Genomic DNA, 15371 nt, shown 5'->3' with positions numbered 1-15371 from the left:
TTTCAAGCAGCCTCAGAAGCTCAGAGCCTCCTTGGTCTCCTGCTGGAGCTCCGACGTTCTGCTGAGGAGCAGCGAGACGCAACGCACTGCCGCGTGTGCGCGTCGGTGCGCGCTCACCGCGGGAACCCGCCTCTGGAGCAGCTCCAGTGCGCCTGCGTAGAGGCGCACCCCAGGTGGCTCACCCGTGTCCTGGAACACACACACACACACACACACACACACACACACACACACACACACACACCCCGATGGTGTCAAGCGTTTGCGAAATGAAGCTGACTTGTCAGTAGCAACGGTCGCAAACACACGCAAACACACACACACACGCACGCACTCACACACACACACACACACACACACACACACACAGGGGATGCGGGTCCGAAACACCTGCTGGCTGGAGGACGCGCCACTTCACTCCACGCAGCAAATTTCCTGTTAATGAGCCGTCCGGGCGCCCGTCACGTCTGCCCCACCTCCAGCGCTCCAAACACACACACACACACACACACACACACACACACACACACACACACACACACACACACACACACACACACCTTCCGCCCTCCTCTCAGAGCCGCCGCGCCGCCTGAACCGGCCAGTGTAGTCGCAGAGCGCCCCGCTCCGACCCCCGGCCCTGCTGAAGACTCCCCGGCCCCCGGTCCCCGGTCCCCCGGTCCCCCGGTCCTCGGTCCTCCGGTCCTCGGTCCTCCGGTCCTCGATCCCCCGGTCCCCGGTCGGCCATGCTCCGGACTGTCGCGGTCCTCGGCGCGCTGTGCGCCCTCCTCCTCCCCGGCGCCGGAGCTCCGCGGGCGGGCGGCCGCGGGCGGAGGGACGGCCTCGGCCCGCCTTTCGCGTCCTGCCGCCTCCCGCTGACCCGCACGGAGCACCAGGTCCTGGACCACAACACGCATGAGGTGAAGACCAGGGGGTTGGAGATGTCGCTATGCGGTGGGGGGGGGGGTGGACTTCTTCCTCTTCTTCTCTCTGCTCTCATATCAATCTAAAGTGGATGATAAACCCGTGGAGACGTGAGGTGAGTTCTCCATCTCTGCTGTGGGAAGTCATCTGGTGAAGGTATCTCAGGAACATTGTGTTGTGAAAGTCTGGGCTGGAACACGCCAGAGTGACGGCTCCTCCTGCGTCTCCTCCAGACCGGCTTCAACGGAGACGACGGCTCCTACGTGATCCTCACCTGGGTGGGCGACGGCACCGGGGTGAGTAAGGTTCTCCAAGACTCCCGCTGAAGGTGAGAAGCTTCTGACGGGTCAACCGTGTGGAGCCTGGTCCTCCAGGAGACAGATGGGACCCGACAGTGAAGGACCAACATCTGGATTCTCAGTCATTGCATTCAAAACACCACAGAACGCCGAGCTCCTCGTGCACGTGGCTGAGGTCTGACCTCCTCGCTGCCTCTCCCCAGGTGGTCCTGGTGCTCTCCACCATCAGCGCCCCCATCGACACCTTCCTGGAAGGAGGTTCCTCTCGGCTCTATCGAAGGTGAGCCGCGCCGAAGAACGTGACGTGAAAGAGGAGGTGACCTCATGACCTCGTGACCTCATGACCTCTCACCTCCGCCTTCTCTCCTCAGCACCGACTACGGGAAGTCCTTTCACGACATCTCCCACCGCATCAACCGCACCTTCATCAAGGAGGAGTTTGGACTCAGCGTTGGACCAGGGAGCTCCGTAAGTCCACCTGGCACCTTCTGAATTGAGCCGCGTCCTCGTCCGTTCACCTCCTCGCAGTGCAGATGAAACCCCGTCCGTCCCTCGCATCTTCACATCTTCAGGGTCCTACTTTTAACCTTCATGGGTTCAGTGGTAGCTTGTGGAAGGAGCGGAAGGAGATCCAGGAGGTCTGAGGACCTCGCCGTGCACGAGGCCTCCTCAGAACACGGGGCTGAGCGGTTTTAGAGCAGATAGTAGCTTTCTCTAAACTGGGAGCGGCTGAACGCCTGAAGTCCAACCTCCAGCGTCACGTGAAGATGCCAGGACATCTGTTGGGTTTGATCTCAGAGGACCTTCTGAGAGGGAACCGCCCAGGTCTGGACCTTGGTCGTCAACGACACCGTGGTTGTCCTTTGGCAGGTGATCTTAACGGCGGACACGCCGGTGGTGGACCACCCTGGTGGGATCATCTTCACCTCCAGAGACGCCGGCGCCACCTTCAGGTTCATCCAGCTGCCGTTCCACCTGGCCGAGCCCGTCACCTACCACTTCCTCAACCCGGACTACCTGGTGGCCCTCAGCATCGACGTGAGTCACGGCTCCCCTTCTGGCTTCACATGGTGCACACACACACACACATACACACACACACACACACACACACACACACACACACACACACACACACACACACACACACACACACACACACACACACCTCCAGGAGGGTCTACAGATGGTCCTGTGTCTTCTCGGCCTGCAGGGAAGTCTCTGGCTCTCATTGGACTTTGGCGCCGGCTGGAAAAAAGTCCACGACGGCGTGCTCTCCTTCTCGTGGTGAGAACCTGACCAAAGACGTGTGTGTGATGAAGAAATGACCACCAAGCAGCAGTTTGTGTTCAGATATGAAGATCATGTCTTCTGTGTCCACCAGGGGGGCCGGGATCAACCTGTTCTTCAGCTGCAGTAAAGTAGACACCGGTAAGGACGCTGAGGAACCCGTCCACGCATCTCACTGGGGTTGATCTCCATCTCACCTTCTCCTCTCACACCATCTAACCTCCTGTCCTCCTCCCCTCCATCCATACACCTCCTCCAACCGCAGCATCCTTCTCCCCGGATCTTCTCCATCCTTCCTCCGTCCATGTCCAAACCATCTCGGTGTGACTTTATCTCCAGAACATCTACCGTGTGCTGTCCCTCTGAGGTCCTCCTCCCTGATCCTCTCCATCCTCTCACCTCCACCCTTTAAACATCTCAGCATCACATTCCTCCTGTTGTCTTTTGGAGGATGAGGTTCTTCTTCATCAGCGAGATGGTCGTGCAGCTGCACGGGTTCCCCAGCATCGTAACATCTGTGGAACCCTTTGTGATGTCAGTGTAGATGGACCACCAGCAAGGGAGGAGAGGATGTGAGAAGAAGGAGATGGTTCAATCCCACGTCTTCTGGAACCTTCACGTCTACCTGGAACCCCCCGGAGTTTCCCCGTTGCCTCCTGAGATGCCTCGGTCAAACATCTGACTCTCGCTCTCCTCTCTGCTCACCCAGTCGATGCTGACGAGAGGGGGGACCTTCAGCTGAAGAGGACCAAGGACCTGGGCAGGACCTTCACCACCATCCACGAGGATGTGTTCAGCTTCGGCTACATCGGGGCCTTCCTCTTCTTCTCCGTGATGGAGGACACGGTTGAGATGCACCATCTTCTTTCTTCTCATGAATGAGGCTGACCGCTGAAGTGTCAGCGAGGACGTTGTTCCACGAGCAGGTCAGTAAGGAGGTCTTCTCCGTGCTTCTGCCCCCAGAGGTCTCCTCGCGTCATGTATTTCTCATCGGACCAGGGAGATACCTTCAGCCGGGCTCTTCTCCCCTCAGCCTCCACGGAGCAGGTGAGACCTTCTCAAAGGTTTGGCCTCCAGGAACCTTCTCCTGAACATCCACCCCCCACTGAAGTAGTTATCAGACATTCTTCTAAACATCCATCCTCTCAAAGTGTCCTCCATGCTTGGGATGGTCCACGTTCGTGTCCACCATCCCACCCTAGATGCCGTTCCTCCTCCGTCCAAACCATTAAACCATCCAGACCGGTGGCGCGTTTCCTCCTGAATTATGAGGCCTTCAGCAGATCTTATCTTAGCATCACGGATCTTCTGCCCGCGGAGGACCATCCCAGACAGGCAGTAAATGCAGCACAAGAGTGAAATGGATGACTGATCGGCGTGTTTGGAGTGGGAGGAGCTTCTTCTCACCGCTCGGACCTTCTCAGCTGACAGGGGCCGCAGAAGCTCCACAGAAACCCAAAGCTTTCCATGAAGACCACGTTCTCCCTGGAGCTCACGATGTCTCCTTCTGTCTGCAGTTCTACTCCATCCTGGACGGCGACGAGGACATGCTCTTCCTGCACGTGGACAACCCAGGAGGTGAAAGCGACACACACACACACACACACACACACACACACAGTTGAAGGTTTTCTCCACACACGTACACAGATCTCATGCAGGTTGCGACCACGGCTTCCTGTGTCGTCATGGAAAAGCTGGACAGAGAAGCCCTGAACTGGTTCTGCAACCTGCCGTTGGTCTGCTGACACATCATTCCATCACACTCGGCCGTGTTTGTGCACACAAGTCCTCCCGGGCCGCTCCCCGTCCACAGACCTTCTCAACGCTGCTGGTCCACCACCACCTCCACCACCACCTCCACCTCCTGCCCTGATTCTTTATCTCCAGGAAGATTTAGGTTACACTGCAAAAGCTGACAGGCATATCTTAGGATCAGGGTGTGCGACACACTCACACACACACACACACACACACACACACGCTATGTAAACACGTACCGAAGCGTGTCCTTGGCGGCGGCGGTGATGGACACACACCTGAACTTCTGGCTCTGGAATGAGCGGCACCTTCTTTGAAAGGTGTGATGGATGGGCTGCTCAGAGCGGCAGGGAGAGCTGGGTGAAGGTGCGCTCAGGAAGTCAACACGTTTGTCTGGAAGGCTGGAGAGAACTTTCAGCAGAGAAGGTGGAACATCTCAGCCGAGGGTGGAGGTGGAGCTGCTGGAGCAAACGAAGCTTGTGGCAGCTTTAGGCGAAGAAGCCCTCTGGGCTGGCAGGTAGACTTAGATCTTCAACCATGTTCATTCTCCACGCCTCTGAACCTGCTCTCGGGGTCGAGGGGCGCCGGAGCCGATCCCTGCCGTGATTGGTCGAGAGGCGGCGTTCCCCCTGGACCAATCACAGGGCCACCGATGGAACCATTCACCCTCTCGTTCACACATCTGGACACTGTCGGATCTCCGGTGAACCTCCTGCATGTGTTTGGACGGCGGGAGGAACCCGGAGGAACCCGGAGGAACCCCACGCAGACACGGGGAGAACAACCAGACTCCACACAGAAAGACCTCCTGTGGGAATCCAAGCAGGGACCTTTTGCTGTGAGGAGGCGCCGCTGACCTCTGACCTCCAGCAGAATTACGGATCTCACTGATGTCGGTGCAAGTGTCGGTTCTCCGGCAGAACTGGATGGTTTCGGGTGGAGAAGTTAATCTCAGGCGGGGGAGCATGGATGAAGCTGCAAGAACTTTGATTCCTGAAGTCAATCAGAAGAGCCTGGACTGATGTTCTAATAGATTGTCATCTTCTGGTGCTCCTGCCAGGTGACCCAGACAAAGGAAAGACTCTGAACCTCTTGTCGTCCCTCTTTCTCCACCCGCCCCCAGACACCTTCTTCGGGACCATGTACACGTCGGACGACCGCGGCATCTTGTTCTCCAAATCCCTGGAGCGCCACCTGTTTGACGGCCAGAGGAAGAGCGACTTCACCAACATCACGTCGCTGAGAGGAGTCTACCTCACCAACAAGCTGGACCACGGTGGGTGGACCAGAACGGAGAAGATCAACCAAAGGCAGCGGGGGTTCTTGGTTTCAAGCATCTCCTTGGAGATCGATTACCAATTAGGAACAGAGAGGCTACAGAGGGTGGAGGAAATGAAGAAGGTGATCAAGTGCTGAAGGTCAGCGGTCCGGGGCAATGGAGAAGGTGGAGAAGAGGTTTAGAAAGCAGCAGGTAGGAACAGGTGGAGAAAAGTCAGGGGTGATGAAAGAGTATGGAAAGTAAGGTGGAGGTGAGAGCAGCCGTGGTGTCCAGCTTGGACACGCTGAGGAGGGCAGAGATGAAGATGACGAGGTGATGGAGAGGATTAGGAAGGAGGCCGTCAGAGGACTTCATCTCCAGAACAATCTGAGGTGGTTTGGACATGAACAGAGGAGGGATCCTGAAGATCTAGTTAGAAGGATATCTAGAGGAGGAACAGAGAGGAGGCTTATGGATGGAGGGAAAGAAGATAGGAAGGTAGATGATGTGACGGAGGCAGGCGATTGGCTGTGGCCCCTGAAGGGGAGGAGCCAGAAGCAGGAGAGGAAGAGTTGACTGGTGGAACACCAAGAGCTGGTACCTTCACACTGTTTGTGCTTGACTGTTGCAGATGGACGAATCAGATCTGTGATCTCCTTCAACAGAGGAGGGACCTGGAGGCCCCTGGAGAAGCCCGAGAACGTAGACTGCGGAGAAGAATCCAAGAGCGTACGTCACGTGCGGCTCGCCTGGTGTGCGTGAAGCTTCTCTTGTAGGCCACGGGACAAATGCTGATCTTGTGTGGTCCATCAGTGCAACCTGCACGTCCACGGAGAGCACAGCCGCAACAACCGGATGGTTCCCATGCTGCCCCTGTCCTCGCCCACCGCCGTGGGCCTGGTCCTCGCCCACGGTCAGTACCAAGCACCTCGTCGCCAAGAGGTGGACCTCAGGCCCGGCGGCAGAGCTGACGGGACCTCCCTTCTCCTGCAGGCACCGTGGGCGACTCGCTGTCGTCGTCGCAGCACCCGGACGTGTTCGTGTCCTCGGACGGAGGCTACAGCTGGAGGGGTACGCTGAGGGGACCCCACCACTACAGCATACTGGACTCCGGGGGGCTGATCGTGGCCGTGGAGGCTCAGCGTGAAGGACAAGTCAAGACCATCAAGTACTGAAAAGCACCGTCCTCTACCGTGTCATGGGTTGGGGGGGTTGAACGGGGATCCTTCGTGAAAACATCTAAGGAGAACACATGTAGAATGCAGAATGCAATAGAATGCAGTCATTTGGCAGATGCTTTTATCCAAAGGGACTTACATTGGAGATGCCAGGGATTGAACCCAAAACACCTAACATGTAGTGTTGGGTATTTGGAGGTAGGACCCACATGCAGGCAGACGACTGGGTCTGAAACAGCAGGCTTACTCAGACCAGTGGACAGGGACATGCAGACCAGGTAGGGGGACTGCAGGGCAGGAACAGGCAACCGGGCTGAAGAGGTTAACATTAACCAATGACGGAGTGGCAGAAGGCGCTAGCACCAACGAGGGAGGAAACCTGGGCAGGAACAGGAAGCTCAGTTGGGATCAGGCAGCCCGGCAGAAGGGACTAGTTTACCCAGATGAGGGCTGCATGTGCGTGAAGGTTTAAGCAACCTGGTGGTGACCTGACTGCGCCCCCAAGAGGGACCACATGGTGACACCCAAGGGAAATCGGCGAATGGCCCGGACACCGATGAGGCTCACAGCTCTGGCTTGTAAGCCCTCGCTGAAGGCCAGTGTCCAGGACCGGCCTTGTACTCCCAATCACACGAGCGTCCACGGCAGGCGTGTGCTCGTCGAGACCAATCCTGACATGTAGCACGGCAGGGATCCCTGGGATCTGCTCCACACTCCGTCCTCTGGCAGGAACCTGGAACAGAATGCGAGCAAGATGTTACCAAAACAAAGTGTCCTCATATTGAAGGAACTCGTCCTCCAGGCTGCTGCCTTCAGGGGCCACAGCCAATCATCTGCTCCTTCTGACCTTCTCCACGCACAGCAACCGACCGTCCTCGTCCCCTCCACCCTTGCACCTCCTCTCTGGTCCTCCTCCAGATCCCAATGTCATCTACAAACATCCCAGTCCATGGAGACTCATCTCTCCGTCCGTCCATCACCATAGCAATATAATATCATGAGCAGAACGTCTATTCCAGATTTCAACCCCGTAGATATACGATGCTATACGAACAGGCTCCTTCTGGGGAGAGGTCCACTCTTCAACGTGTCTCCAGCTATGAACATCTTCCGCTTTGTCTTGCGTTCCAGTTTTGCATCGACGTACCGTAACTGTGACACTTTGGTCCGAGAACCAGGAGGTCGCTCGCTTGAAAACCGCGTCTCTTTCCCGCCCTCTGAGATGGAACCCGTCCTGTTCTTTGCGGCCAGGTTCTCCACGGACGAGGGGCGCTGCTGGAAGCTGTACAACTTCACGGAGCAGCCGTTCTTCTTCGCCGGCCTGGCCTCCGAGCCCGGCACCAAGGCCATGAACGTCAGCGTGTGGGGCTTCAGGCCCGAGGACGACGGGCAGCCCATGTGGGTGGCCGTCACCATCGACTTCCAGAGCCTCATCACCAGGGAGTGTAAGCACGCCGCTCCCGTCCAGGACGCCTTGGTGACCACCTAAACACACGCCCTGGTCCTCTTCATCCACATCTGGGCGGGTTGCAGGAGGCCAGGCTGAGATGCCGGTCCGACAACGGGCCACATCCCATAATAACATCAGCCGCCACCAGGTGTCTGTTTGTATTCTTATGTGGGACCGGAGATGCCAAGGTTCTCGATGTGAAGAAGTACGTTATAACTCAAGTTCTTGGTCTTCTCCCTTCAGGAGCTGCAGCCAATCATCTCCTCCATCTAACCCTTTCACACCAACAAACTCTACTTCCTCTCCATCCATCCGTCCACCTCCTCTCTGGTCCTCCTCCAACCTCAGCATCCTTCAACCCAGATCTCCTCCATCCCTCTTCTGTCCATGTCCAAACCCTCTCCGTGTGACTTTGTCTCCCCAACATCTAGCGCGTGCCGTCCCTCTGATGGACTCCTTCCTGATCCTTCCATCGTCCAAAGAGGAACCTCCACATCTCCACCTCTATCTTCTCCTCAGTATCTCCAGAGCAGACCACACTGCTGCTCTTCACCTCTGCCTTCCCTCCACCCCTTCCCACTCGCTTGCTCACGTTAAAGAAGCCTCCTCTTCGTGAGACTTGTGGAGATCATCCCGATCATGACCACGCTGATGTTCTCACAGTTGGAATCCTGCTCCTCCAGGTGGTAAAGGGGACTACGAGGAGTGGCTGGCTCATTCCCCGGGGGGCGGAGCTTCTGAGCGCGACGGCTGCGTCCTGGGCGTGAAGGAGACCTACAGGAGGCTGAAGAAGGAGGCCGTGTGCAGGAACGGCCGTGGCTACGCGGTGGTGAAGAGCCAGCGTCCGTGCCCGTGCACCAGAGAGGACTTCCGATGGTGCGTAGATGTGCTCATGTGCGTGCTCGGAGCTCAGCCGCGATCGCCTGACCTTTGCCCTCTCGCCATCGCAGCGACTACGGGTACTCCCCCCACGCAAACACGTCGGAGTGTGTGCGTCAGACCGGCGGCGCCAACAGGACACTGGAGACCTGCCTGGACGGGGAGGAGGACCAGCTCCAGACAGCGGGGTAAGGGTAACCTCCGGGCGCCGGACGGCGAGAAGCTCGCCCGGCACTGACGCCGCCGCCCGTTTCCAGATACCGGAAGGTCCCGAGCGATAAGTGCGAGGGGGGGTTCGCGCCGCCACCGGCGGCGCAGACGGTGATCCGGCCCTGCGGCGTCAAACCGAGCCCCGATTCCACCCTGAAGACCACCTCGCCGGTGACACACTTCGACACGCTGGTCTGTAACCCCTCCCCGTGTGAGCTCCCAGGCGCTCACGTGGCGGCCATCTGACGTAACGCCGCCTCCGTCCTCCAGCAGGAGAAGCTGGTCCTGATCCTGGTGTGCGCGGGGGCCGGCGTGGTGGTCCTGGTGGCGGTCATCTCCGCCGTCCTCGCCGTCAGGCGGGTGGTGTACAGGAACAGGTGAGTCGTCCGCGCCCCCGTCATCCCTGACCCGTGACGTGGGCTGACCTCCGTGCCACGGCGCCATCCGCAGGATCCCGGCCTACCGGTTCATCGACCTGCAGATGCAGGAGGAGAGCGGCGGCGGCGGCGGCGGCAGCAGCAACGGCTCGGCCTGTCAGCAGGACTCGGAAGACGCGAGGGGGTTATTCTCCAGATAGCACCGCCTCGCGGAACACCGCCTGCTTCTTCTGCGTGGCGCTTTTTGGCTTCTCGTTTTTCACGTTTTATGGTTTCCCACAGGATCCTCGTCACACATGTAGCTCCGACTGAGACCTTTCTCTCCAGACCTCCAGCTGTCTTCAGCTGGACCTTCCTTTGTTAGTTCAGGAGGCGGGCGGGGCGACCTTCCGTGCAAGAATCCCGCTTAATTTATTGAACTCAGCTCATTTCATTGCTCCCATTCCTTTGTCTGTACAGTATTTTCTATGTCAACAGCTCCAGGAAGTGCATGGCTTCAGGATGTCACTACGCTTTCTGGGACCTCTTTTTTTTAATTTATGTTGAATGTGGATAAAACATATATGTCAGTCCTGAAAATATGAATTTGTATAAAAGGAAAGAAAGAAAAAAAAGTCGTTGGATTCCTGTTATTTCGTGCATTTGTTGTGAGCGCGGCGGCGCGACCCGCCTGCAGCTCCGTCCTCTAGGGGGCGCTAGAGCGCGCAGACACGCAGCACAGAAACAGGAAGTCGAGCGACAAACCGAGATAGAAAATTGCAGATCGAGGTAAGATGTCTCACTCGAGGAGGTTTCCGATCGCAACGTCAACTCTTTCTATTCCTATAATTATTACTCGGTCGAGCCTTTGCGGGCTGTGAATCAAAGTGAGCCCGTTTAAAAATGCACTTCGGTGTCGTCAATCCTAACGGAAGTGACTTTCCGCGGCTGCAAACCGTATCGACGGATGTCACGGCGAGGAAGCGTCTCTTCGAAGTAAAGAATTGAAAAAATAAATCCGTTAGAGACTAAAAGCGTGGTCTCTTTCTTTCTCTTCTCCTTCAAAAGCGTAGCGGATTCCGGCCCGGTCGTGACGTCACATCCGGCCGCCAGTCCGTCCCGCTTTTCTCCGCCGGCGTGAGGCGTGTTCGCGTCAGCGCAGCCGCTCGGCTGTCACTGCGCCGCCGGTTGCAGAGGCCAACGGTCGCCACCGCCGTCGTCTTCGTCTTCACCCGGTGGACCGTCGGACGGTAAGCGGACGGAGCCCGACGCGTCCGCGGGAACGGAAGTGACACCGCCGTCTGACCCGGTCTGACAAACAAGCTAGCAAGCGACCAAGTCTCATAAAAAACACCTCGATTTAAACCGGGGCGGGATGCCGCTCGGTGTCGGTAACGGGACCGTCAGCCGTGCTGCGGTGAACCGACAGGACGCCGGGAGAGTCTTTGGAAAAACACGACGAACCGAGTGCAGCTAGCTTAACCTTCCCGGCCGACCGCCGCCGACTTCCGGCTTGGGTCGCTCGCCGTCCGGGGGGCGGCCGGACCGTCCGGAGCCGCCGGAGCCGCCGGGACACACCGGAAATATTAGCTGACCGCCGCCCTCCTTCTCTAGCTAGCTCTCTATTTCTTTCTTTCTGTCTTTAGTTCTTTCTTTCTTTCCCTCTCTCTCTTAGAGCAGGAGACAATAACAAGCAGCTGCTGCCTGTAGCTCTCTGTCTCTAGAAGACAATAACAAACCCCTGTGTGTGTGTGTGTGTGTGTGTGTGTGTGTGTGTGTGTGTGTGTGATCAAGAACCCCCCCAGCTGTGTGAGGACTGCCCCGTCTGGCACCTTCAGGTGGTTGGTGTGGTCCACAGGAGCTCGCCAAGATGGTCCGGGCCGGCGGTGAGCGACCGGAGTCCTGCGGTCCAGAGAGACCAGGGTCCAGAGAGACCAGGGTCCAGAGAGACCAGGGTCCAGAGAGACCAGGGTCCAGAGAGACCGGGACGGTCTGTCAAAGCCCCGCTTGTCTTTTGTGTCCGCAGGGATGTTAAAGGTCACGGCCCTCGTCGTCTGCTTACTCGTGGCTGCGTTTCTGGCTTTCCAACTGCTGGAGATCAATGTGGACTTCAAGCTGGGCGGCATAGCAGGTAGAGTCTGAGAAATGCACAGATTTATTCATAAAGGCACGTCGTGTCCGTCAAACTAACGTCGGCGTCTTTTGCCTTTCAGCAAAATCTGTGCAGGCGGGTCAAGACTGTGAGTGGAATCCATTTGTTTTGTAATAGAATTAGAGCATCAAATCATTAACTGTCACACCTGAGTGCTGCTGCAGGTCAATCCGGCAGTGCAAACTTGTAACAGACAAACAATCTGGTCTGATAACCAGGTGTGTGTGTGTGTGTGTGTTCTACTGATGCTGAAATAGATAACCTTCAGCAGGTTTAAGCAGCTCTTTCCTGCTTCTCCACAGCCTCCAAGCCTGTGAGGTACAAGTGTGGTCTTTCCAAGCCGTGTCCCAGCGGACACTTTGCCTTCAAGATGGCGAGCGGAGCGGCCAGTGTGGTCGGGCCTCGGATCTGCCTGGAGGACAAGCTGTAAGTCAACGGACGTTGTTGCCCCCCCGCTCTCCGGCCGCCCGGCGCCATTTCCAGTCCAGCCCCTAAAGGAATCTGCTCTCCGTGAGCTTGGATTTGTAGCACAAGGAACCTATTAGTGATAAAACACACGGGTGTTGTGTTTGCTCAGCACACACGTGTACTTGCCGTATCTCAGCATGCCAGATGTACAGGACCAGAGGATGTTGATAAGTGTTTCTGTACGCGCCGTTTGCCGGATACCTGTCCGGTAGTGCGCGTGAGTCACGGACACGCCCGTGGCAGTTCCTCAGAAGACCTACCACTTGGAGGACGTCGGTCTCCCATGCATGAAGATGGAGAGTTGTAGAGGAGGAGCCGCGCTGCAGACAGACCAGGGAGGGCAGGATGTTGGAGTGAAGCATTTCTAGACGAATCATTCGGATTTGGTGATTTTTGGTGAAGTCGCGTCGCCGCCGTCGGCCCTTGACCTCGCCGTCCTTCTGAGATTACATATCGGCATAGAAGTAATCGTGTTTTGATGGGGAGCGCCGTTGACTGAGCGGGACGATTCACAAATATTTGTCCAGTCACCCTGAACGGCCCCGCTGTTTGATAAAGGTCTCCAAATATCCGGCCGGATCCGGGAGCCTCGTTCGTCCTCGTCAAACATTTGCCGGTTTCTTCGGAACGTCCTCCCGCCAAACAACAGAGATGGTTTCCTCCCTGGAGGCCCGGCTCTGACGCTCCACCTTTGCTCCATGACAGGCTGATGAGCAGCGTGAAGAACAACGTGGGCAGAGGCATCAACATCGCCCTGGTCAACGGTAAGGTCCGCCCCGCCGCTCAGACCGCCGCGCGCCTCCTCACGCCGCCGCCTGACGTTTGCGTCCCGCAGGGAAGACCGGAGCTCTGAACAGGACCGACTTCTTCGACATGTGGGCCGGAGGTGGGTACCCCGCACGCGCCCGCAGAGCCGCACCAGGCGGCGTGCGCGCTGACGGTCGAACGCTCCCTTGCAGAAGTGGCTCCCCTCATCAAGCTCCTGAAAGAAATCGAGGACGGAACCGTCGTCATGATGGCCTCCTTCGACGACCCGTCCACAAAGTAAGGCCTCGCCCCGGCTTCCGAGCGCCGCCGCCCGGCACGTGGAATGACGCCGTCCTCCTCCGATCCGCAGACTCAACGACGAGGCCCGGAAGCTCATCGCCGACCTGGGCAGCTCCGTCATATCCAACCTGGGCTTCCGGGATAACTGGATCTTCGTGGGAGGGAAAGGCATCAAGACCAAAAGTCCCTTTGAGCAGGTAAAGGAAGCTCCGAGGGCGCCGTGCGAGCCGGCGTGCATTTAAAGCAGCGTCTCCCGGCGTGGCGTCACGCCGCCGAGTCCCACGTCTGAAAACACAAAGATCGGGATCCACATCCGCCCGGAGATCGGCGGGGAGATGAGGGAGAGCCGGGAAGACTCATGGAGGCACGAAACCAGGACGCGGGCTCTGGCGTGGTGAAAGTATCTAAAGCCCCACATCTTTGTGCAGCGCGAGCGGAGCCGGAAACACCTGGAGACGCTTGCGTGGATTGAGGTCCTGCGTGGATTGAGGTCCACCGGAGCTCTGAGGCTTCCACCTCCACCTCGGATGTGCTTCGTGAAAAGGAGGCTCGTATCGAGGCGTTGTCTTGCCGAGGCTCACGGGCCGCCCTCTGCTCTGCTTCCTCCTCAGCACATAAAGAACAGCGCCGACACCAACAAGTTTGAGGGCTGGCCGGAGGTCCTGGAGATGGAGGGCTGCATCCCGCAGAGGCACGACTGACCGGAGCTCCTCGCCTCGCCGGACCGCTCGCACGGCTTCGGGCCGTCTCCTTGTCCTCCCCGTACTCCGGCGTCGGCCCGTACAAGAAATTTCTCAAGGAGGTCGGCGGTGGAGCGGGAGCCGTCCGGGGTTCCTCCTCCCCGCCGGCGAGGTCGCGCTCCATCACCGCTAGCTGGAGGGTTCTTCTCGGAGGAGGGGTCCTCCACGCTGGAGCCCGGTGGTCTCCTCTGGCCGCTGTCACACCGCGTCTGCCTTAATTCTAATAACCATTTTACATTTCCACACTCGTGATTTTAGTAATCCTCTCGTCGCTCTGGCTGCTTTTAATTCTGATGACGTTAGTAGGTGCTGACACGCTTCGGCTCACCTCACCGGGTAAACCACGCTCACTGTGAAACCTGTACATATTTCAGTAGGACAGCCCAGATTTCAGATAATTTAATGAGCATTGTAAAAGATAATATAATTTCTTAAAATAAATGACGTTGTCAGCGAGGTGTGTGTGTGTTCTTAGCGAGCTGCAGGGGAAACAGTGACTCCCTGTGATACTTTCAGACTGTGACGCGAGCGTCAGAGGCGGCGGCCCTCGGCTGGGCCGAAGCCTGAAACCGGAGTTCCCCGTCGCACGAAGAACCACGTTCAGGTGCACAGCAGGCCTCCAGAGACGCACGCAAAACATTTGCAATCCGTGTTTGACAAGCAGCGGTTTCTAGGGTTACGGTTGCATTTGCATTGCCGTCGGCTGCCGGCGGCTCTACCGCGGCTGACTGCGCCCGTCTGAGTCGCCGCCCCGCGATGGCGGACAGAGTCTTAAACAAAATGGAGGCCGGCGTCAGTCTGCTGGACCAGCAGGGAAAGAACGCAAGGCCTCCAGAGTTCAAACCCTTGGCCCGGTCTGAAGGAGCTGGATGGATCTGCACCCACACAAGCTGCCTTCAGGTGCATCCACTCATTCATTCAGTCAGCCATCGCCTGCCGGGAGGAAGAACCCGCTCCACACGGCACCTCCAGCTTCCAATGAGGACACTTGTTTTGCAAACACTGACCAGGTCATGCAGACCTCTGGTCGATGTTCTCCTGACGGTCGACCAATAAACACCAGCGGTGCCTGAGTGGCTGACTCACCGCCAGGTTCCCTGTCGGCCATCTTCTCCAAGTAGGGCTCACAACCTCCAGGATCCTTCGACCCAAGCTTCTCATCAGGGGCTCGACGGGTCCGGTGAACCCGTCCGTCCAGCGAGGAGCCGGGCTGAACGCCAAAAGGTCAAAGGTCACCAGAATACCTGGACAACTTGCCGAGCGAATCGCTCCCGGACGCTCTGGTCGGTTCTCTCCAGGCCGCAGGACACGGCAGCGACAGGCAGGGGGCGCCGCCGCCCCACCGAGCCCGTTCTTCTC

At 57.8% G+C, this 15371-nt stretch overlaps 2 protein-coding genes across 2 annotated transcripts; both read left to right on the top strand.

Moving 5' to 3' along the window:
* Positions 1 to 746: 746 nt before the first annotated feature.
* On the top strand, positions 747 to 10241 carry LOC147233739 (sortilin). Its single transcript, XM_086147372.1, has 20 exons — positions 747 to 920; positions 1158 to 1220; positions 1427 to 1503; positions 1595 to 1691; positions 2094 to 2261; positions 2437 to 2510; positions 2608 to 2654; positions 3223 to 3359; positions 3477 to 3560; positions 4031 to 4091; positions 5398 to 5550; positions 6164 to 6261; positions 6346 to 6445; positions 6526 to 6700; positions 7962 to 8155; positions 8844 to 9036; positions 9111 to 9227; positions 9297 to 9441; positions 9520 to 9626; positions 9700 to 10241. Exons 1-20 carry the CDS (start codon positions 747 to 749, stop codon positions 9824 to 9826), a joined length of 2391 nt encoding a protein of 796 aa, XP_086003498.1. The 3' UTR covers positions 9827 to 10241.
* Positions 10242 to 10678: 437 nt separating this feature from the next.
* On the top strand, positions 10679 to 14468 carry fam3c (FAM3 metabolism regulating signaling molecule C). The gene is made up of 10 exons (XM_086146274.1): positions 10679 to 10855; positions 11400 to 11491; positions 11632 to 11736; positions 11819 to 11845; positions 12060 to 12183; positions 12931 to 12989; positions 13061 to 13111; positions 13185 to 13269; positions 13343 to 13469; positions 13884 to 14468. Exons 2-10 carry the CDS (start codon positions 11476 to 11478, stop codon positions 13971 to 13973), a joined length of 684 nt encoding a protein of 227 aa, XP_086002400.1. The 5' UTR covers positions 10679 to 10855; positions 11400 to 11475; the 3' UTR covers positions 13974 to 14468.
* The last annotated feature ends 903 nt before the right edge of the window (positions 14469 to 15371 follow it).

Source organism: Fistularia commersonii, chromosome 5, assembly GCF_037954325.1.
Source record: "Fistularia commersonii isolate RoL2024-O1a breed Wild chromosome 5, RoL_Fcom_v1.0, whole genome shotgun sequence".
NCBI classification, from domain to species: Eukaryota; Metazoa; Chordata; class Actinopteri; order Syngnathiformes; family Fistulariidae; genus Fistularia; species Fistularia commersonii.
The sequence above is the reverse complement of the archived record's forward strand: the minus strand, read 5'-3'. Positions and strand labels throughout refer to the sequence as shown.